The following is a 25,016-nucleotide window of genomic DNA, read 5'->3' as shown; positions in this document are numbered from 1 at the left end:
TATCAAGTCTGTGGACCAAAATAATTACTTGCAATTTACCAGCTGTCATAAGAAAAGTTGGAAAGAGAATATTCCCCGGGGTCAGTTTGTCCGAATTAGGAGAAATTGTAGCTCAGTGGAGCTGTATCGTATACAAGCTAGAACTCTTTTGGAATCCTTTTTAGAACAAGGTTATATGCGAGAAAAATTAGAAAAAGATATAGTTGATGTAGAAAAGATAGAGAGAAAAACGTTATTAGAGTCTAAAAAGAGGAATAAGGTGAAACAAAAAGAAAAAGATATTAGAAATATGTCATTTATCACGCAGTATAATGGTTCTGCATATCAAATAGAACAAGTAATTAAAAAGAACACAGCCCTTTTGATGCTCAATAATATTTTAAAAACAGAAATTGATCCGAAAGGTCATACAATCTTTCGGAAGGCGGAGAATCTGCGGTCTAAATTAGTGCCCAGTCACTTTGAAAATATAAAAACAAAAAAGATAGATAGTATGTGGTTGCCTGAAAAACCTGAGGGGTTCCACAAATGTGGAAAGTCAAATTGTCTATCATGTGCTAAGATGCCAAGAAGTAGTAAAACATACATATCATCTAATACAGGGGAAGAGTTTCAAGTAAGGAATTTCCTGAACTGTAGTTCAACATATATTATATATGTAATTACCTGTCAATGTGGAAAACAATATGTGGGGAGGACCACAAGAACCATGCATATTCGTTACATGGAACACCGGAGGAATGTCAATAGGGGCACCAGGCATCCATTATCCAGCCACATCGTGCAATGTCAGAACTCCAATTTTGATAATTGCAGGATGATGGCTATAGAACAAATTAACAACACAACACGGGGTGGAGATCGGTATAGTCTACTATGTAGACGTGAGGCATATTGGATTTTCAGAATGGGAACTTTGATGCCTGGTGGCCTGAATGACACAGTGGAACTGAATGGGGTGTGATCTTCATGTTTATATATGAAAATGGCTACATCAAGGTATTCACTTGTTTGTAGGCAAACTGGTCTTAAATAGTGAAAATGGGGTGGGCTGACAATTATAAATGTGTTTTTGGGGTATGAGAGCTATAGGTATAGACTGTACAGTACAGATGCGGACAATATTATGCACCCTGTATGGGAGGGTAACTAATTGATTATAGCTATAATTGTAGCTATAGTTTTAATTGTAATTAGAACTAATTGAATTAATAATATTAAATAGATCATAAAAAGATATAATTAACCATTATGTACCGTGCAAATCGCATATATAATAATAACAATTTTTATGGTATATGTGTTTAGGTGTATTTCTATGCTGCTATTATGATAAATATAGAGCGCAGATAATGTTTGGATATATAGAATCCACATAATACCCATTCATTGAGAGAGAGGCTTGGTTCGGCTATTAAATATACTTCCTATAAAGCAAAATTGAAAACGAGGCTTGGATCTGCTGAACACAAGGAAACTAACAGTCTGAAACAGAGGCTTGAATCGCGGGCTCAGTGCGCATGCGCGAGCCGCGAAAATGGGTATTTAAAGATCAAATTTTACATCTAACACTACTGACACTGAGGAAGCCGCCGATGCTAACTAGGAGGCGGAGAAACGCGTTTGTCAAGAGTAAGACATCCGGGAAAGATTTACTGCCACTATTGCAGCACTGTCTGCCAGCCGGCCGGCGCACATCAATACAACACCCCAGTGCTAAGGGGAAATACAACGGACTCTATACTGCAGCCTGAGAACGCAGGCAGAGTCACAAGTGAGAGGAGCAGCTGTGAGAGGTAACTGGTGCTTTGCATGGTGCACCTAAAAGAACTGCCCACATATCAACCAACAGCATATTTGGTGTAATCAAGTGCTGGGAGGATTTGCTTTTTTTCCAACATGGCAATTATCCCACCCTGGTTTGGCACACAATAAGAACTGCATACCATCATCTGAATTGAGTGGTAGAGGTGCACGCTGTACCCATAAGAACTGTGTTGGAACCATCTACAGTGGGACTTTAATCTGCAAACTTTACCGATCCAATTGCCTCCAGAAAAGATAGAGTGTTATCTCTGTAGCATATTACTGCAGCTTTAATATATAATCAGCGCTAGATTTAGCAGCTTTTTAAAGGGATATAGTTATATTGATTTTTTCAGTAGTTAATTGAATTATATGTATATTTTAATGAATACTGGCCGGTATTTATATTTGTTATTGTGAAAGTATGTTTTAATTATATATATAAAAAACGTCAAAGCAATTAGCGCTGTCTCATATTTTCTCTTTTCTCTGGTATCTAATTTGGGGGAATTGGAACTTAACCCCCGAGACTAGCTGCTATTACTTTGAGGGCGGTGGCGCCAGGTGTATACAGTTTTTTTTCTCCTTGCACTAACTGGCTCTACAGAGGCAAGATGTCCACCTCCTCCTCATCGTCCGATTCCTCACCCCTTTCACTGTGTACATCCCCCTCCTCACAGATTATTAATTCGTCCCCATTGGAATCCACCATCTCAGGTCCCTGTGTACTTTCTGGAGGCAATTGCTGGTGAATGTCTCCACTGAGGAATTGATTAATTCATTTTGATGAACATCATCTTCTCCACATTTTCTGGAAGTAACCTCGTACGCCGATTGCTGACAAGGTGAGTGGCTGCACTAAACACTCTTTCGGAGTACACACTGGAGGGTGGGCAACTTAGGTAAAATAAAGCCAGTTTCTGCAAGGGCCTCCAAATTGCCTCTTTTTCCTGCCAGTATACGTACGGACTGTCTAACGTGCCTACTTCGATGCGGTCACTCATATAATCCTCCACCATTCTTTCAATGGTGAGAGAATCATATGCAGTGACAGTAGACGACATGTCAGTAATCATTGGCAAGTCCTTCAGTCCGGACCAGATGTCAGCACTCGCTCCAGACTGCCCTGCATCACCGCCAGCGGGTGGGCTCGGAATTCTTAGCCTTTTCCTCGCACCCCCAGTTGCGGGAGAATGTGAAGGAGGAGCTGTTGACGGGTCACGTTCCGCTTGACTTGACAATTTTCTCACCAGCAGGTCTTTGAACCTCTGCAGACTTGTGTCTGCCAGAAAGAGAGATCCAACGTAGGTTTTAAATCTAGGATCGAGCACGGTGGCCAAAATGTAGTGCTCTGATTTCAACAGATTGACCACCCGTGAATCCTGGTTAAGCGAATTAAGGGCTCCATCCACAAGTCCCACATGCCTAGCGGAATCGCTCTGTTTTAGCTCCTCCTTCAATGTCTCCAGCTTCTTCTGCAAAAGCCTGATGAGGGGAATGACCTGACTCAGGCTGGCAGTGTCTGAACTGACTGCACGTGTGGCAAGTTCAAAGGGTTGCAGAACCTTGCACAACATTGAAATCATTCTCCACTGCGCTTGAGTCAGGTGCATTCCCCCTCCTTTGCCTATATCGTAGGCAGATGTATAGGCTTGAATGGCCTTTTGCTGCTCCTCCATCCTCTGAAGCATATAGAGGGTTGAATTCCACCTCATTACGACCTCTTGCTTTAGATGATGGCAGGGCAGGTCAGGACTGTTTGCTGGTGCTCCAGTCTTCGACACGCGCTGGCTGAATGCCGAAAGTGGCCCGCAGTTCTTCGGGCCACCGACAGCATCTCTTGCACGCCCCTGTCGTTTTTTAAATAATTCTGCACCACCAAATTCAATGTATGTGCAAAACATGGGACGTGCTGGCATTTGCCCAGATGTAATGCACGCACAATATTGCTGGCGTTGTCCGATGTCACAAATCCCCAGGAGAGTCCATTTGGGGTAAGCCATTCTGCGATGATGTTCCCCAGTTTCCGTAAGAGATTGTCAGCTGTGTGCCTCTTCTGGAAAGCGGTGATACATAGCGTAGCCTGCCTAGGAACGAGATGGCGTTTGCGAGATGCTGCTACTGGTGCCGCCACTGCTGTTCTTGCAGCGGGAGGCAATACATCTACCCAGTGGGCTGTCACAGTCATATAGTCCTGAGTCTGCCCTGCTCCACTTGTCCACATGTCCGTGGTTAAGTGGACATTGGGTACAACTGCATTTTTTAGGACACTGGTGACTCTTTTTCTGAGGTCTGTGTACATTTTCGGTATCGCCTGCCTAGAGAAATGGAACCTAGATGGTATTTGGTACCGGGGACACAGTACCTCAATCAAGTCTGTAGTTGCCTGTGAATTAACGGTGGATAACGGAAACACGTTTCTCACCGCCCAGGCTGCCAAGGCCTGAGTTATCCGCTTTGCAGCAGGATGACTGCTGTGATATTTTATCTTCCTCGCAAAGGACTGTTGGACAGTCAATTGCTTACTGGAAGTAGTATAAGTGGTCTTCCGACTTCCCCTCTGGGATGACGATCGACTCCCAGCAGCAACAACAGCAGCGCCAGCAGCAGGAGGCGTTACACTCAAGGATGCATCGGAGAAATCCCAGGCAGGAGAGCACTCGTCAGACTTGACAGTGACATGGCCTGCAGGACTATTGGCTTTCCTGTGTAAGGAGGAAATTGACACTGAGGGAGTTGGTGGTGTGGTTTGCAGGAGCTTGGTTACAAGAGGAAGGGATTTAGTGGTCAGTGGACTGCTTCCGCTGTCATCCAAAGTTTTTGAACTTGTCACTGACTTATGATGAATGCGCTGCAGGTGACGTATAAGGGAGGATGTTCCGAGGTGGTTAACGTCCTTACCCCTACTTATTACAGCTTGACAAAGGCAACACACGGCTTGACACCTGTTTTTCGCATTTGTGTTAAAATAATTCCACACCGAAGAGGTGATTTTTTTTGTAATTTGACCAGGCATGTCAATGGCCATATTCGTCCCATTGACAACAGGTGTCTCCCCGGGTGCCTGACTTAAACAAACCACCTCACCATCAGAATCTTCCTTGTCAATTTCCTCCTCAGCGCCAGCAACACCCATATCCTCATCCTGGTGTACTTAAAAGTGACATCTTCAATTTGACTATCAGGAACTGGACTGCGGGGCTCCTTCCAGCACTTGCAGGGGGCGTGCAAATGGTGGAAGGTGCCACCTCTTCCCGTCCAGTGTTGGGAAGGTCAGGCATCGCACCCGACACAATTGGACTCTCCTTGGGGATTTGTGATTTAGAAGAACACACAGTTCTTTGCTGTGCTTTTGCCAGATTAAGTCTTTTCATTTTTCTAGCGAGAGGATGAGTGCTTCCATCCTCATGTGAAGCTGAACCACTAGCCATGAACATAGGCCAGGGCCTCAGCCGTTCCTTGCGACTCCGTGTCGTAAATGGCATATTGGCAAGTTTACGCTTCTCCTCAGACGCTTTTAATTTTGATTTTTGGGTCATTTTACTGAACTTTTGTGTTTTGGATTTTTACATGCTCTCTACTATGACATTGGGCATCGGCCTTGGCAGACGACGTTGATGGCATTTCATCGTCTCGGCCATGACTAGTGGCAGCAGCTTCAGCACGGGGTGGAAGTGGATCTTGATCTTTCCCTATTTTACCTTCCACATTTTTGTTCTCCATTATTTAATGTGTGGAATTATATGCCAGTATCAATAGCAATGGCCTACTACTATATATACTGCGCACAACTGAAATGCACCACAGGTATGGATGGATAGTATACTTGACGACACAGAGGTAGGTAGAGCAGTGGCCTTCCGTACCGTACTGCTATATATACTGGTGGTCACTGTCAGCAAACTGCAAAACTAAAATGCACCACAGGTATAGAATCTAGATGGATAGTATACTTGACGACACAGAGGTAGGTAGAGCAGTGGCCTTCCGTACCGTACTGCTATATATACTGGTGGTCACTGTCAGCAAACTGCAAAACTAATATGCACCACAGGTATAGAATCTAGATGGATAGTATACTTGACGACACAGAGGTAGGTAGAGCAGTGGCCTTCCGTACCGTACTGCTATATATACTGGTGGTCACTGTCAGCAAACTGCAAAACTAAAATGCACCACAGGTATAGAATCTAGATGGATAGTATACTTGACGACACAGAGGTAGGTAGAGCAGTGGCCTTCCGTACCGTACTGCTATATATACTGGTGGTCACTGTCAGCAAACTGCAAAACTAAAATGCACCACAGGTATAGAATCTAGATGGATAGTATACTTGACGACACAGAGGTAGGTAGAGCAGTGGCCTTCCGTACCGTACTGCTATATATACTGGTGATCACTGTCAGCAAACTGCAAAACTAAAATGCACCACAGGTATAGAATCTAGATGGATAGTATACTTGACGACACAGAGGTAGGTAGAGCAGTGGCCTTCCGTACCGTACTGCTATATAAAATGGTGGTCACTGTCAGCAAACTGCAAAACTAAAATGCACCACAGGTATAGAATCTAGATGGATAGTATACTTGACGACACAGAGGTAGGTAGAGCAGTGGCCTTCCATACCGTACTGCTATATATACTGGTGGTCACTGTCAGCAAACTGCAAAACTAAAATGCACCACAGGTATAGAATCTAGATGGATAGTATACTTGACGACACAGAGGTAGGTAGAGCAGTGGCCTTCCGTACCGTACTGCTATATATACTGGTGGTCACTGTCAGCAAACTGCAAAACTAATATGCACCACAGGTATAGAATCTAGATGGATAGTATACTTGACGACACAGAGGTAGGTAGAGCAGTGGCCTTCCGTACCGTACTGCTATATATACTGGTGGTCACTGTCAGCAAACTGCAAAACTAAAATGCACCACTGGTATAGAATCTAGATGGATAGTATACTTGACGACACAGAGGTAGGTAGAGCAGTGGCCTTCCGTACCGTACTGCTATATAAACTGGTGGTCACTGTCAGCAAACTGCAAAACTAAAATGCACCACAGGTATAGAATCTAGATGGATAGTATACTTGACGACACAGAGGTAGGTAGAGCAGTGGCCTTCCATACCGTACTGCTATATATACTGGTGGTCACTGTCAGCAAACTGCAAAACTAAAATGCACCACAGGTATAGAATCTAGATGGATAGTATACTTGACGACACAGAGGTAGGTAGAGCAGTGGCCTTCCATACCGTACTGCTATATATACTGGTGGTCACTGTCAGCAAACTGCAAAACTAAAATGCACCACAGGTATAGAATCTAGATGGATAGTATACTTGACGACACAGAAGTAGGTAGAGCAGTGGCCTTCCGTACCGTACTGCTATATATACTTGTGGTCACTGTCAGCAAACTGCAAAACTAAAATTCACCACATATATAGAATCTAGATGGATAGTATACTTGACGACACAGAGGTAGGTAGAGCACTGGCCTTCCGTACCGTACTGCTATATGTACTGGTGGTCACTGTCAGCAAACTGCAAAACTAAAATGCACCACAGGTATAGAATCTAGATGGATAGTATATTTGACGACACAGAGGTAGGTAGAGCAGTGGCCTTCCGTACCGTACTGCTATATATACTGGTGGTCACTGTCAGCAAAGTGCAAAACTAAAATGCACCACAGGTATAGAATCTAGATGGATAGTATACTTGACGACACAGAGGTAGGTAGAGCAGTGGGCTTCCATACCGTACTGCTATATATACTGGTGGTCACTGGTCAGCAAAACTCTGCACTGTACTCCTCCTATATAATATACTGGTGGTCCCCAGTACCCACAATAAAGCAGTGTGAGCACAGATATATGCAGCACACTGAGGACAGATATGGAGCGTTTTTCAGGCAGATAACGTATTCTGGTGGTCACTGGTCAGCAAAACTCTGCACTGTACTCCTCCTATATAATATACTGGTGGTCCCTAGTACCCACAATAAAGCAGTGTGAGCACAGATATATGCAGCACACTGAGCACAGATATGGAGCGTTTTTCAGGCAGACAACGTATACCAGTGGTCACTGGTCAGCAAAACTCTGCACTGTACTCCTCCTATATAATACTGCTGGTCCCCAGTCCCCACAATAAAGCAGTGTGAGCACAGATATATGCAGCACACTGAGCACAGATATGGAGCGTTTTTCAGGCAGAGAACGGATAAAACTGGTGGTCACTAATCAGCAAAACTCTGCACTGTACTCCTCCTATATAATACAGCTGCTCCCCAGTCCCCACAATTAAGCAATAAGCACAAATATTTGCAGCAACATTAATAAACGGAGAGGACGCCAGCCACGTCCTCTCCCTAACATTTCCAATGCACGAGTGAAAATGGCGGCGGCGCGCGGCTCCTTATATAGAATCCGAATCTCGCGAGAATCCGACAGTGGGATGATGACGTTCGGGCGCGCTCGGGTTAACCGAGCCATACGGGAGAATCCGAGTATGCCTCGGACCCGTGTATAATGGGTGAAGTTCGGGGGGGTTCGGTTTCCGAGGAACCGAACCCGCTCATCACTAGGGTGAACGTGAGGCAGTTTGTAGTTGGCTTGTGGGGAGGGTGGGATGTGGGCGGTTGTGGTGCGGGACTATGTGGGCGTGTGTCGGCTGTAGTCTCTCCAATAAAGGGTGGGGGTGGTGGGGGGGAGGGAAGAGTTATCTTGGGTGTGGTGAGGGGGGCCGACGGGACTGTGTGTGGCGGGAGGGTAGACAGTGCGTTTTGGCCTTGTGTGGAGGATGGGCTGTGTGCGGCCGTGGTGTGGTCTGTATGCGGGAGTGCTGTGGGCAACGTGCTGCGGGACTCTGTGGCGCGGCTGCAGTATGATAGATGTTGCGGAGGGTGGATTTATCAGCGGTGTGGGGAGGGGGTCAGGTGGCACACATTGTGCAGGGACGGAAGACAGTGTATGTTGGGCTTGTGGGGAGGGTGGGCGTTGTACGGCGGTGCGGTGGAATGTGTGTGGGCCGTGCTGCAGGACTATGTGCCCGTGGCGCGCCTGTAGTGTGACTGATGTTGGCGAGGGTGGTTTTTAGCATTGGTGTGGGGACGGGGCACGGCGAAACACAGTGTGCAGGGACGGCAGACAGTTTTTGTTGGGCTTGTGGGGACAGTAGGCTCTGTGCGGCCGTGTTGGGGATTGTGTGCGGGCGGCGTGCTGCAGGAATCTGTGGGCACGCCGCAGCTGCAGTGTGTCAGATGTTGGCGGGGGTGCATGTATCAGCGGTGTGGGGAGGGGGGCCGGCGGCACACAGTGTGCAGGGACAGAAGATAGTGTGTGTTGGGCTTGTGGGGAGGGTGTCCGCTGTGCGGCCATGCTGGGGTCTGTATGCGAGCGTGCTGTGGGCGTCGTGCTGCGGGACTGTGTGGCCGCGGCACGGCAGCAGTGTGTCAGATGTTGCGGGGGGGTGAATGTATCAGCGGTGTGGGGAGGGGGTCAGGCGGCTGTACACACTGTGCAGGGAGGGAAGACAGTGTGTGTTGGTCTTGTGGGGAGGGTGGGCGGTGGTCGACCGTGCTGGGGAATCTGTGCGGCCGTGCTGCGGGTGGCGTGCTCCGGGACTATGTGCCCGTGGCGCGGCTGCAGTGTGTCCGATGTTGGCGGGTTTGGTAAGGTGTGGAGAGGGGGCACAGCGGAACACAGTGTGCAGGGGCGGCAGAGAGGTTGTGTTGGGCTTGTGGGGACAGTAGGCTGTGTGCGTGCGTGGTGTGGTCGGCGTGCTGCGGGACTATGTTCCCGCGGGCCGGCAGCAAAGTGACAGATGGTGCAGGGGTTGTGGGGGGAGAGGAATTGGCGTTGTGGGCTGCGGGTGTTTTGTCGGCCGTGGTGGGGAAGGTGGTGGTGTTTGTGCATATAAGGGGAGGGGTGGTGTGCGGTGCGGCTAGGTGGCTGGGCGGCCATGGTGATTACCCCTGGCAAGGCAGGATATGGGTGTTGTTGGTGAGATTGTTTGGCAGCTGGGTTCGGTGCAGTGCTGTTAGTTGATCAGTTATGCATGTGTCGGGGTTGGGGGGGGGTTGTGTGGCGTGAGTGGCTGCATGTGGGAGCTGGGGGAGGGGGGATTTTGATGTTGGGTGAGAGTAGTTTGTAGATGCCAAGGGGTGCGTGCGTACCTGGCACTGTGCTGCGTCCGTCCCCTGGTGGCTGCAGGCTGGGGATGGTGGTGGGATTATGTGGCTGCTGGTCAGTTCTGCTGGTGGTGTGCTGGGACAGGAGCTGCTAACTCCACCCAGGCCTGTAACTCCACCCAGCGTTAGAGGGCCAGGCACAGACTCACAAGGCAAATATATAGGAGATATTTATTCCACAGTGTTGCAAAAACACCTTAGCAAGGTGCAGCAGAAGCTATTGGGCAGACTAAGGGGGTAATTCAGATCTGATGGCAGCAGCAAATTTGTTAGCAAGTGGACAAAACCAGGGGCCTAATTCAGACCCGATCGCTGCTGTGTGTTTACGCACAGCGAGCGATCGGGTCTGAACTGCGCATGTGTATGCACCGCAATGCACAGGCGTGTCAGTCTGCAGCACCAGGCAGCGACGGGATGGTGCGAACAAATCGATCGCACGGGCGATCGCAAGGTGACTGACAGGAAGGGGGCGTATGTGGATGGCAACTGATTGTTTTAGAGGAGCGTCCGGAAAAATGCAGGAGGATCCAGGCATTTGGAAGGAGGGTTTCTGACGTCAGCTCCAGCCCTGATCATCGCAGAGGCTGAGTAAGTGCTGGGCTGTGCTGAGACTGCACAAACTTTTGTTTGTGCATCTCTCTGCACATGCGATCGCACCCCTGCACAGCAAATTCCCCCTCCCCTGTAGGCGGCAACTACCTGATCGCAGAGATGCAAATACACACCCTAGCAATCAGGTCTGAATTAGGCCCCATGTGCACTGCAGGGGGGGCAGATGTAACATGTGCAGAGAGTGTTAGATTTGGGTGGGGTGTGTTCAAACTGAAATCTAAATTGCAGCGTAAAAATAAAGCAGCCAGTATTTACCCTGCACAGAAACAAAAGAACCCACCCAACTCTAACTCTCTCTGCACATGTTACATCTGCCACACCTGCAGTGCACATGGTTTTGCCCATTAGCTAACAAATTTGTTGCTGCGATTAGTTCTGAACTAGGCCCTAAAAGCAGTCTTCAGGGAAATTGTATCACTCATAACACCCTGGTTAGCTACTCACTACTACTAGCACGAATCAGGTTTAATTCTACAGTGTGATAATATCTTCTAATCTGACACATCCAGTGGTGTTACTGATCCAGCTGTGCTTCTGTGATGACAAAAGAATAGCAGACACTATTTTGACAGATAAGAAATTACAACTCACAGAATCACATGATTTGACTATTGTGACAAGAACCACATCCCATCATCTCAGAGTATATAATCACTAGCTGGAGACCAAGCCACTTAATGTAGAACTGATGCAATTAACATTCGGTCAGGCGCAATGTTCGAAGTCACATAAATGGGCGCAATGAGCACAATAGGCATAACCTAAAAATAATGCATTTGTAACATAAAAATGTCTTAATTTTCGTTAAATCATCTGGAAACAACATTTCTTTATGGAAAGGAAAACAGTGCCATTTTATTCAAAGAAAATGATTCTGACAGTTTTTAAACTTTTCAAAATTTTTCATCAGGATGTGGTCAGTTTACCTACAATCAAAATCCCCACATTCAAAATCCTGTCTACTTTTGACCGACCATTAAAATCCCGACAAGGTCAAAATCCCGACATGGTCAAAATACCGATATTTAAAATACAGACAAGGTCAAAAAGTCAACATGAGTTTTTCATGATTTTTTCGTTGAAACCGACTTGTTCATACTTTACCATCCCAGTGGACATGGAGGGGGAATATAATAGTGTGCCGAGCGCAGCAAGGCACCGTGCCCGAAGCATGGCGAGTGTAGAGAGCCATGCGAGGGGACGCGGTACACTTATACGGTGTCCATGTCAACCTATGTCGACATACACATCAAAAAACAATGAAAAACACGTGTCGACTTTTTGACCATTCGACATTTTAAATGTCGGTATTTTGACCTTGTCTGTATTTTGACCTTGTCGGGATTTAGATCATCGGTCAATTGTTGTCTGGATTCTGACCATGGGTATTTTGATTGTAAGTATTTCATACAAATCCCTTTTCATCAACACCAAGTAATGATAGAAAAAACAATGTGCCTGGTAGCTCACTTAGGGGTACATTTACTAAGCAGTGATAAGAGCGGAGAAGTGAGCCAGTGGAGATATTTCCCCATCAACCAATCAGCAGGTCTGCATCATTTTATAGTATGCAAATTATAGATGTTACTTCAGTGCTGATTGGTTGATGGGGAAATATCTCCACTGGCTCACTTCTCCGCTCTTATCACTGCTTAGTAAATGTGCCCCTTAGTTCACTACATTCACTGTGGAAGGTTGGGACAAAACTGACCTATATGCTATGCATCATTAGATAAGTGACAGCTACACAACACCTAGAGGGGTGCTGTCAACTAGAAAGAGAAGGGGAAGGAAAATTCTGAGAGCTGTGCCTATTAGACCAGTTGCGCCTGACCAAAGGTTAAACTTACCTAATGTTGGGAAAAAAGCTCAAGTGAAAACTGGTAAATTGAAGGGGAAAAAGTTTAATCTGGATTAATTAACATATTAATCTCTTGTCCAGTCATGTCATTGAATTACAAAAGAAATTCTGAGAAAAAGTAATAAAAATCATGAAAAAAACAATTTTTGTGGACGAAACATTTTTTCGGGGCAAATTGAAAATACCATGTGTCTAATGTAATAGGTCTTTTCGTGTTGCCTTTATGTTTGATTATAATGGCAGAGCTGTTTGGTAATAATGGCTTAAATTAATATTTATACATCTCAGTGAAGTTTATAAGGGGCATTTGACAAATGGTATTTATTTTTACTGTTCTGTTGCAAATTGGACTTAACTAGGCTATGATGGAGAAATGCAATGCAATGGTTCTTTATGTGCAGGGTTGTAACTGGGTGTGTGTGTGTGGGGGGGGGGGGGCACTTTTTCTGCCCCATGCTACCTGAATATAACTTTCAGGGTGCCTGGAATAGCATCCTGCAGCCAGCAGAGCTACCGCAGAGTAGCCCGGAGTTAGGACACACAATTTTCCAGGTACTTCGGCTCTTCTTCCTTGTTACGGCAGCCCCAGCTCAAGGTGTAAAATTGCGTTGATACCAGACTGCATGAGTGTGACTTTTTCTCCACAATTTAAGGTGCATGTCCAACTTAAAATCTTTGGAAATAACCCATAAAATCAATCTATGCCCTGTGAGTTGACATTCTGGCAAATGTGCATGGCAGATTGCAACAAATGCATAACATACAAGTCCAACATGCCACCACTGTAGGACCAGATACTGTACGTCATTTCCAAGTCTAACATTAGGAGCAGATATGTCACATTTAAGTCCAATATGCTGCCACTGTAGGATCAAATATACCATATTTAAGTACAAAATGCTACCACTATAGGACCAGATAAGTTACATATAAGTCCAACATGCTACAACTGTAGTACCAAATACATTACATTTAAGTGCAACATGCTACCACTATAGGACCAGATAAGTTACATATAAGTCCAACATGCTACAACTGTAGTACCAAATACATTACATTTAAGTGCAACATGCTACCACTATAGGACCAGATAAGTTACATATAAGTCCAACATGCTACAACTGTAGGACCAGATATATTACATCTAAGTCCAACATGCTATCACTGTAGGATCAATTACAGTACGTTACATCCAATCCAACATGCTACCATTGTAGGACTAAATATGCAATATCCGAGACCAACATGTTACCACTGTAGGACCAAATATGCCATATCCAAGTTCAACATGCTACCATTGTAGGACCAAATATGTCACATCCAAGTCCAACATGCTACCACTGTAGGACCAATTGCATCACATCCAAGTTCAACATACTACCACTGTAGGACCAAATACCTCACATCTAAGTCCAACATGCTACCACTGTAGGACCAAATATGTTACATCTAAATCCAACATGCTACCATTGTAGGACCGAATATGCCATTTCCAAGTCCAACATGCTACCAATGTAGGACCAAATATGCCATATCCAAGTCCAACATGTTACCACTGTAGGACCAAATATGCCATATCTAAGTTCAACATGCTACCATTGTAGGACTAAATATGCCATATCCAAGTCTAACATGCTACTATTGTAGGACCAAATATGCCATATCCAAGTCCAACATATTACCACTGTAGGACCAAATATGCCATATCCAAGTCTAAACATATTACCACTGTAGGACCAAATATGCCACATCCAAGTCCAACATGCTATCACTGTAGGACCAATGACATCACATCCAAGTTCTACCAATGTAGGATCAAGTATGCCATATCTGAGTCCAACATGCTACCATTGTAGGACCAATATGCCATATCAAAGTCCAACATGCTGCCACTGTAGGACAAAACGCCATATGTTACATCTAAGTAGAACATGCTGCCACACTAAGACCAAATATGTTACATCCATGTCGCACATGCTACTACGGTATGTCAAATAGCTAACATCTAAGTCCAAGATGCTACCACTGTAGGACCAAATATGATCCATCTAAGTCCAGTATGCCACCACTGTAGTACTAATTATGTCACATCTAAGTCCAACATGCTACCACTGTAGGACCAAATACATTACATCTAAGTCCAACATAATACCATTGTAGGACCAAATATACCATATCCAAGTCCAACATGTTACCTCTGTAGGACCAATTACATCACATCCAAGTCCAATATGTAATCCACTGTAGGATCAAATACATCACATCTAAGGGGGTGATTCAGACCTGATCGCTAGGCTGCTAAATTAGTTGTGCTGCGTTAAGATAGTCGCCGCCCAAGGGGAGTGTATATTTGCCGTGCAAGTGTGCGATCGCATGTGTAGCCGAGCTGCAAAAAACCCTCAGTCAGCGGACAGCTGCAAATCCGTTTGCACCTCACTCACCATCGAATTATTTTTCTACTGTGTGCAGTGTGTGCGCAGCCCAGGACTTACTCCTACAGTGCTGTGAGAACAGGCTGATTGGGGCCACACACCCTTCCTGAAAACGCTTGGGAATGCCTGCGTCTTCCCTGACACTCCCTGAAAACAGTCAGTTACCACCCACAAACCACCTCTTCCTGTCAATCAGCTTGCGAATGGCTGTGCGATTTAAATTTTCACACCAGCCTGTCGCTGTCCAGCGATGCCTGTTGTTGTTTGCCTACGCGCGTACGCTTTGCTGTGCATACGCATGCGCAGTCTATCGCTGATCGCCCACTGTGCGAAAATGCACAGCAGCGATCAGGTCTGAATCACCCCCTAAGTCCAACATGCTACCACCTTAGGACCAAATAAGCCATATCCAAGTCTAACATGTTACCACTGTAGGTCCAAATATGTCACATCCAAGTCCAATATGCTAATACTGTATGACATGTTTGGACCATCCCATGTTACTTTTCAATTTTGCTTCATAATTACTGCTTGGTTTAAACCCACTCATATCTGAAACTACCTTGAAATGTGCTTCTCCAAAGAAGTCACCCGGAAGGTGCAAAATGTGTCTCATTATTATTATTATTATTATTATTATTATGTATAGTAACAAGTACTTCCACAGAGAATAAAAGGCCGTGAACCCTCCTACAAAGCAAGGAACCCAATGTAATGAGCTATCTCTATCCTATTACCACATTTAAATGATCTCATCACACAAAACAAAATGTACATATTGCATATCAGTGTAAAATTAGTTGTAGTCATATAGCTAATTAGCACTTTGCATCTAATCTTTGTACAGCAAGAGGCACCTGCTCCACCCACTTCCTATTAGCTAGTGCAGCATTTGTATTTGAACTTTTGCAGTTGATGAAATGATCCTTCTGTTCCATCTTTGTATACTTTGGAGCAGGGGCGTCACTCCCAGAGACAATGAAGATGCCTGGCTCCGGACTCCAAGCCCTGAAGCGGCATCTGCATGTACAGCAGCACCTGTGTGCTTTTCCAATGGAGCTCTGCGGCACACCCGCTGCAGAGTTAATCGGCTCTGTCCCAGGAGCCCTGCTAACACCTGAAATAGGGGACAGGATGGCTCCTGCCTGGTACCACTCAGCCTGCACTGCAGCAAGCAACAGCGCACCTGCCGCTGCTGCTGGACTGTAAGATGGGATCCACCGGTGAACACTGACTCTATTGGAGCCCTGCCAATTCACTGCAGGCTCCGGTATACAGTATATATACACACAGAAGCACACATAAACACATACAAACACACACAAACCATATCTGTTTTCCCTTTGTTTTAAGGGCACCACATTGTAACTTGCTTCCGCGTAACTGGGATGAACTGTCGCCCCTGCTTTGGAGTCCATGTACTAAGCCTTGGAGAGAGATAAAGTGGACGTGATAAAGTACCAGCCAATCAGCTCCTGTTATTTTGCAAACACAGCCTGTAACATGGCAGCTAGGAGCTGATTGGCTGGTACTTTATCTCCATACACTTTATATCTCTCCAAGGCTTAATACATAGACCCCTTTGTCTGAAACTTCCAACCAGCTGGTTATCCAGACGGGTGGTAGTCATGTGACCGCCGGTCGGCTGACCGACAGTCACATGACCTCCTCCGTGAGCCCGACGGCTCACTATCCCGATGGTCGGCATGCCGACCAACAGGGACTATTTCCACTCGTGGGTGTCAACGACACCCATAGAGTGGGAATAGAACCCGTGGCGACCACAGGTCGCCACCGAGCCCGCAGCGTGGCGAGCGCAGCGTGGCGAGCGCAGCGAGCCCGCAAGGGGCTTGCTGCACTCGCCCCTCCCCGCCGGGATCCCGGCGTCGGTATGCTGCCGGGATCCCGGCGTCGGTAAGGTGACCGGCGGTCAGGAGACCGCCGGTCACCCGTACTACACCCAGACAGATTTTAGGACCCACTAAGTTCATTCTGGCTACAATTCCAATTGACAAGAAGATACAGTAATCTACTGTACCGCTATATCACAATTATTAAGGACATCATATAGATTTAATCACCCTTTTTCACACTCAATGTTTCAAATACATTGTTAATCTCTGCTGGTCACCATTATTTCCATGAATTGTGGCTGATCCTTATCTGTTAGCAGAATAAAATGTTATTCATACTGACCTTGTGACTACGTATGGAGCAAAGCACACCACAAATGATCCTATAAAAATACTGATTTTTTTTGTAGCACGTTGTCGTCTTCTCTTTTGTTCACTCAGACATTTCTGCTTCACACTGCAAGATAGATGTGTTGCACAGTTACACAGTAACATTACACAAACCAGAGACGGAACATATATGTGTGTTCGATCTGAATATAAAATATAAGTGGTAGAGATGGGGAAAATTACAAAACCAGTTTCGCTGTGGTGCAGGCAATCTGCACAGATTTAAATGTCTGGTGATACAATTGCTGCCATGGTTTTGCTGCACCATCGCACAGAATACAAGCCAGTATTGTATTTGTAAATGTATTCAAGTTTCCATGGCTAAAAGTGGAATCAGGCAAAATGTGTGAAAATGTTTTCCAAATTTTGACTACAACACAACATACAATATAATAGACATCAAATCAAAAGTTACCATCTCATAGATAACTGTTTAGAAACCAGTTATATAAAAAAAAATGTCTGCTACATACAATACAATAATGGCACCACTCTACATAACTAATGTAAATATTGTGTCGTTAGTTCTATGTGGGAAAAAACTTTAAAAGCAACTTCTGTAATTATTTATTACAACTATGAAAAATTGGATGTGGTATACTAGATAGATTAGACTTAGGTTGACAGTGTCTAGGTCGACCACTACTGGTCAACAGTAAGTAGGTCGACATGGTTTCTAGGTCGACAGATACTCTAGGTCAACATGTACTAGGTTGAAAATGCAAAAAGGTCGACATGAGTTTTTTTATGTCGTTTTCTTCGTAGAGTGAACGGGAACCCCAATTAGAGCACCGTGTCCCCCCGCATGGTGAGCGAATTTGGGCAAGGTACCGCTGTGCTTGGCACAGGTTACATTTCCCAACTGTAGTCCACGTGGATCGTAAAGTATGAAATAGTTAAAAAAAAAATTTTGGGGGGGGGAAACTCATGTCGACCTTTTGTCATATCGGCCTAGAGTCCATGTCGACCTAGAAAGCATGTCGACCAATAGTGGACTGTCGACCTAGAGACTGGATCCCGAAAAATTTGGGTTAATGGTTATTGCTTGTATTCTACTCATTTAAATAGGCTTAGAAGCTAACACAGCGCATAGTCTTTGTAGAGATGACACCCTGTTCTGTAATGTTGATCTAACCTCCAGTGCAATGTGAGTTTGACATAATGCATTTGGACATAGTACACGGAATTCTGCTATACTGTATGAAGCTACCCTAGTTTTAAGACCACTGTGGCATAGTTTATAATACTGTTTATTATACTGTGCATCCTAATTCTATAAAACAAAACATTCCAGAGGGACAAAATGCATGCTTATGTAATAGTCTATTTCATTGGATCGTTTTATAGATAGCAGCACAGAAATCATCTGTAGACAAGACTTTGGATTTTATTCCTGCCAATTTAATGAAGCGTTTCAAGCACTGAAATCTCTAAAACAATATTATATTTATGCATAGATGTGTACTATAATGTTTTCATCAGCTATATATGCCACACTGGCTGCTCCTGCCAATACAACTGATTTATAATTTGTGTTTAGTAATTTATGAGTCATATTTGATATTTAGGATGCTGCTTATTATTCATATATGACTATGTAAAAGTTGGAACTATGGTGTTTTCTGCCAAAACTAATCAGCATTTATTCTCTTTATTGCTGTTGTGATCAATGGTCAATAGGTGAATTTAGCTAAGGTTAGGGTATCATGTTGCAGAATGAAGGTATGGGAGATGTCTAGTTATATCCATATGGTAAAGACTGTAAATATTAAATGCACTGGCAATGGCACATATACATATGAAATGCATTATACACAATAAATACAAATCTGTAAAGAGAAGAGGATAAATGAATTACCTGGGGTGAATGTCTACAAGCAACATAAGCGTTTGCATGGTAATAATGTCTATCCTCTTGCAGTGGAACCGTGCCACTTTCAGCACCTTTAAATAAGTGAAACATAATATAACCAGTGAGAGCATGAAAGTGGCTGCATGGAACACGATGGTAAATGCCACAAAGCGTTTCGTCTCAGGGGCTTCCTGGATGTGCAATGTACAAGAGGCATACATGCTACTGTAGTCTAACCAGGACAGGAAGAGAGAGACCAGGGGGAAAGTGAGAGAGTGGAGCCAGGTGTACCCCATCATAACCACAGCATCCTTATACCTCATCTTGCTGCTGTAACTTAAAGGGAAAACCACAGCAATCCATTTGTCTATGCTGAGAGCTGCCATGCTGAGCATGCTGTTAGAAGTCAGAAAAGTTTCCAAGAAGCCCACAGCCTTGCATAAGTAGTCACCAAAGGGCTGCTGGTGATCCAGCATAGCCAGGAAAGTGGAGGGCATGTTCAGGATAGTCAGGAGGAGGTTGCAGATGGAGAGGTTGACAAGAAAGACCCCAGATACCTGCCTGCGGATTTCTGCGCTGTACAAGAAGCATACCAGCACCAGCACATTTGCAATTAAAGAGACGATGAACACTGCTATGAGTAAAACAGACAGCAGAACCTCTGCCAAGTGCATTTCTTAGCATGTACCCATTAGCCTGATTGTCACAGCAGTGGTCGCCTCATTAAATAACGGGGATTTAGGCGCAAGCTGGTTCCTCTACTACATGATCCCTTTGCAGAATCCCCCCATTGTTTGGCACTGGGCTAAGGCGCGCCCTAGCTGTGTCTTCTGCAACGTGGCTGTCCAAGGTCCTGAATCTGGGCTGGCGGCAGTCACACCTCCTCCCAGGCATGCCAGGGAAAGCAGCTCCAGTGTGGCACAGCGTGCAAGGTTTACCTATCCTGCGTGTTCTCCAGATGGAATGTTGGTGAGTAGTAAAATTCCACAGATAACATGGAAAAAGCAGTTGCCGTTTGTCCGGAGGTCTTTGCCCAGAAACCAGTGAAGCAATTGTGGTGCTGAGCGGGAGTGAGTGGCACACCTCTCTACAGGCTGGAATCCTGACTCATGCGCAGGCAGAAGCGCTGACAAAGGCAAGAAACGCACATTGCCAGTCTGCACTACGAGAATCACTTGTTTGCAGATCATTAGGCGCTGGCAGCAGCACAGTGATGTGGGAAAGACACGGAGTGACACAATGTAAAAGTACAATACAGTATATTACCCACAGCAGCACATACAAGCGATTCCCTGGTATACAGAGCATACATTTAGCAGCATGCTGTGAATCTGTGAAATACTGTAATTCGGGCAGCCATTGGAAGCTGTGTGTTTATAGCACTCAGTGAAATTAAGGAGACGTTACAGTAAGCTATTTTTGTGCTACACTGAACACTGTGCCATCCCCTCTTTAGTATTCACTGATGCATCATTATATTACCAGTCACTGATATATTACTTTTTTGTGTTACTATATCCCAATGTGTCAGTGTGAGCTCATTAGTAACTTATTAAAGGGCCACTAGATCTGTCATACAAATTGATCAAAGTTGGAGAAATATGAAACTGCATATAGAAACATTTATAACAGTGTCTGCTAAAGCTTCAGTACCAGAAATGTAGTCAATATAGTATTTGTAATATTACATAGTCATAATCAGTGATGGTAGACCCTGATTCAGCTAGGAGCAAAACAAAAACAAAAACCACAGCAAAAAAGGAGACATTTTCCCTATATACTGTGTGTGTGTGTGTGTGTGTGTGTGTATATATATATATATATATACTATATATATATACTAGGTGATTCATCGCGCCCTACGGGCGCTCTTCACACCGTCGTTAGGGGCTACGCCCCGTTAACCTCTGCACGCCTTTGAACATACGCAGGGCGGTAGATAACAGAATCAGAAACGCAGGGCAGTATAGAGGGCATACAGAAATGGGTTCCGGTTGAGATAAGATAGAGAGGCGTAGGGGGAGAGAAAGGGAATGTACAGAAACGCTGTGCGATCGGTAAAGGATAGGGAGAGGCCGGGTGGTAGGGAGAGGATAAAGAGAGGGAAGGTGTTAGACAGAAAATACCGTTGCAAGGGGCTACGATCCATTATCCCCTGCACGGGCTTCAGCTGTGCTATAATTGTTATTATATGGAGTATTACCTGTTTATTTTTATGGCAGTGGGTAAATATTGTAAGGGGGGAGGGCGTGCGATTGTCAAGGGGGCGTAGGCCTTTGTGAGGGCGTGCAGAGTGGCCGCAGGGCACAATGAATAACATAGTGTAGAGTGTAGTATATATTGCTAGTGTCTGCATTATGAAGTACCAGATGAGTAACAGCAATGCACTGTAGATAAGATACGAAGGTGCTGTGGCCACAAGTAGCAGAGCCGCTTATACACACAATGGCCACAGGTAGCAGAGCCGCTTATACACTCAATACCCACAGGTAGCAGAACCGCTTATACACACAATGGCCACAGGTAGCAGAGCCGCTTATACACACAGTGGCCACAGGTAGCAGAGCCGCTTATACACACAATACCCACAGGGGGCAGAGGCGCTTATACACACAGTGCCCACAGATAGCAGAGCCGCTTATACACACAATACTCACAGGTAGCAGAACCGCTTATACACAGAATACCCACAGGTAGCAGAACCGCTTATACACACAATACCCACAGGGGGCAGAGGCGCTTATACACACAGTGCCCACAGATAGCAGAGCCGCTTATACACACAATACCCACAGGTAGCAGAACCGCTTATACACACAATACCCACAGGTAGCAGAACCGCTTATACACACAATACCCACAGGGGGCAGAGGCGCTTATACACACAGTGCCCACAGGTAGCAGAGCCGCTTATACACACAATACCCACAGGGGGCAGAGGCACTTATACACACAGTGCCCACAGGTAGCAGAGGGGCTTATACACACAGTGCCCACAGGTAGCAGAGGCGCTTATACACACAATACCCACAGGTAGCAGAGCCGCTTATACACACAATGGCCACAGGTAGCAGAGCCGCTTATACACACAATACCCACAGGTAGCAGAGGCGCTTATACACACAGTGGCCACAGGTAGCAGAGCCGCTTATACACACAATGCCCACAGGTAGCAGAGCCGCTTATATACACAATACCCACAGGTAGCAGAACCGCTTATACACACAATACCCACAGGTAGCAGAGCCACTTATACACACATTACCCACAGGTAGCAGAACCGCTTATACACACAATACCCACAGGGGCAGAGGCGCTTATACACACAGTGACCACAGGTAGCAGAGGGGCTTATACACACAATGGGCACAGGTAGCAGAGCCACATGTACACACATTACCCACAGGTAGCAGAACCGCTTATACACACAATACCCACAGGGGGCAGAGACGCTTATACACACAGTGCCCACAGCTAGCTGAGCCGCTTATACACACAATACCCACAGGTAGCAGAGGCGCTTATACACAGTGCCCACAGGTAGCAGAGGTGCTTATACACACAATGGGCACAGGTAGCAGAGCCACGTGTACACACAATACCCACAGGTAGCAGAGCGGCTTATACACACAATACCCACAGGTAGCAAAGCCGCTTATACACACAGTGACCACAGGTAGCAGAGCCGCTTATACACACAGTGTGCACAGGTAGCAGCGCCACTTATACACAATGGGCACAGGTAGCAGTGTTGCTTATACACATAATGGCCACAGTATTAGTGTTTCTAATTAATCCAATGTCCATTGCTAGCAACTATACTCACAAAAGTTTGGGGGGTTTGGAAAGGGGGTGGGTTCAGTGAGGTTCCTATCCGTGGGAATCACTTGTAGCGGCTGTGGATGGTGATTCGAGGTGCTACGTGTGGTGGAGGGTTGGGTGTGGGAGGGGGTCCAGAGGTGTTGTGGGTGGCGGAGGGGTGGGTGCAGGGGCATGGATGGCGTAAAGGGTGCAGAGGTCCTGTGGGTGGGGGAGGTGTAGAGGGGGCGCGGATGGGGAGTGTAGTTGCTGTTGGTGGGGGAGGGGTGGGGGAGGGGGACTGTGGATGAAGGAGGGGGTATGGAGGTGATGTGTGTGTGGGAGGGGCGATGTAGGGGTGTGCGTTTGGAGGTGCAGGGGGGGTGAGGTTAGGTGATGGGTTCCAGAAGTGCTGTGCTTGGGGGAGGTGTGGGATGGCACGGATGGGGGATGTAGATGTTGTGGATGGGGGAGGGGTGGATGCGGGGGAGCTGTGGATGGGGGAGGGAGTCCGGAGGTGGTTCGGGTGGTGGTCCAGAGGTGTTGCGGGTGGGGGAGGGGCAGGTGTGGGAGGTCCGCAGATGTGGAGGGTGCCTGTAGATAATGCGGGCGGGTAGGTGCTGTGGTTGTGGGAGTGGCGGGGGTGTTGCGGGTGGGGTACGTGATCTGGATGGGGTAGGTGATGTGGATGTGCGGTAGCTAGGGGAGGGGCGGGTGCGGGGATGGCACGGATGGGGGAGGGGGTCCGTGGGCGCTGTGGATGAGTGAGTGGTGGGTGTGGGGTTACGGCGGTTGTAGTGGGCCAGGTGTGCTGCTGCAGTGGGTGGGGGAGGGTGCCGGTGCAGGGATACCGCAGTTGGGGTAGGGCGGTTGGTGCAGCTGCAGCGGGTAGGGGAGGGGCAGGGGAGGTGGTGCGGCGGTGGGGAAGGGGCGGGTGTGAGGATGCTGCGGGTGGGTTGGGAGGGGCGGGAGGGGGTGTGGATGGGGTCTGTAGATGCTGGTGGTGGAGGGGCAGGTGCAGGAGGCTGTGGATGAAGGAGGGGGTCTGGAGGTGCTGTGTGTGGGGGAGGGGCGATGTAGGGGGAGTTGGGGTTGCAGAGGGGGAGGTTGGGTGATGGTTTGTAGAAGTGCTGGGGGTGGGGGAGGTGTCTGTAGATGAAGGGGGTAGGGGAGGTGCTGTGGGTGGGGGACAGGTGCGGAGGGGGGGCAGGGGCTGGAGCAGTGGTGGTGCAGTTGGGTGGTGGGAGGCAGCTGCTGGGGTTCCGAGGGTTGGGGAGGTGGTGCGGGTGGGGGAGGGGTGGGTGCAGGAGGGGTGGGTGCAGGATGGGGCAGTTGCGGTGGTGGTGCGGGTTGGGTGAAGGGTGCAGCAGGGGGGAGAGGTGGGTATGGGGGAGGGGCAGGGTTGCAGCGGGTGGGGAAGGGGCGGGGGGTGCTGCAGGTGTGGGAGCTACGGGTGGGGGCGTGAGTGCCGCGGGTGGGAGCGGATGTGGGAGATGCGTTGGGTGCCGCAGGGGGGGCCAGCGGGTGTTGGTGCTGTGGGTGGGGGAGGGGGCAGAGTGCCACGGGTGGTGCGGGTGTTGGTGCTGCGGGTGGGGGAGGGGGTGGAGTGCCACGGGTGGTGGGTGGATGCGGTGGGTGTCGCGGGTGTTGGTGGTGCGGGTGGGAGTGCCGCGGGTGGGGGGCGAATGCGGTTGGTTTGCCTTGGGTGTGGGTGCTACCGGTGGGGGAGGGGACGGGAGTTCCGCAGGTGGGTGGCGCGGGTGTTTGTGCTCTGGGTGGGGAGGGGACGGGAGTGCCGCAGGTGGTGGGTGATTGCGGCGGGTGTTTGTGCTACGGGTGGGGGCGGGAGCAGTGGCGCCACAACATGGGTGCGGGCCGCACCCAGGTGTTACCCTCTGAGGGGTGACACCAAAGTGCCGGCTCCTGTCACAGTGCAGAAGCCAGCACTGCCCCGACCCACAATGTGCCGAAAACGGGGGGTCGGGACGCGAAGCCACGCCCCCTTTCCACCCGCGGCCGCGGGTAAGTGACGGGTGGATGCCGCGGGTGGGAGGCAGATGCGGGTGGTTGCCGCGGGTGGGAGGGGGGGCGAGTTGTGCCGAAAACGGGGGTCGGGACGCGAAGTCACGCCCCCTTCCGCGAAGCCACGCCCCATTTTCACCCGCTACCGCGGGTAAGTGACGGGTGGATGCCGCGGGTGGGGGGAAG

General features: G+C 47.4%; 1 protein-coding gene across 1 annotated transcript in view; it reads right to left on the bottom strand.

Moving 5' to 3' along the window:
* The window catches only part of GPR78 (G protein-coupled receptor 78), a 75,559-nt gene extending 55,350 nt beyond the window's left edge, over positions 1–20,209 (bottom strand). Inside the window, exons 1-2 of the mRNA XM_063951518.1 lie at positions 19,017–20,209; positions 17,112–17,225 (exon numbers count right to left, since the gene is read on the bottom strand). Coding sequence (XP_063807588.1) covers positions 17,112–17,225; positions 19,017–19,684 — 782 coding nt within the window. The 5' untranslated portion in view covers positions 19,685–20,209. The remainder of the gene's footprint in view (positions 1–17,111; positions 17,226–19,016) is intronic.
* Positions 20,210–25,016: the final 4,807 nt, after the last annotated feature.

Source organism: Pseudophryne corroboree, chromosome 1 (genome assembly GCF_028390025.1).
Source record: "Pseudophryne corroboree isolate aPseCor3 chromosome 1, aPseCor3.hap2, whole genome shotgun sequence".
NCBI classification, from domain to species: domain Eukaryota; kingdom Metazoa; phylum Chordata; class Amphibia; order Anura; family Myobatrachidae; genus Pseudophryne; species Pseudophryne corroboree.
Note: the sequence above shows the minus strand (reverse complement) of the source record. Positions and strands in the feature narration are given on the sequence as shown.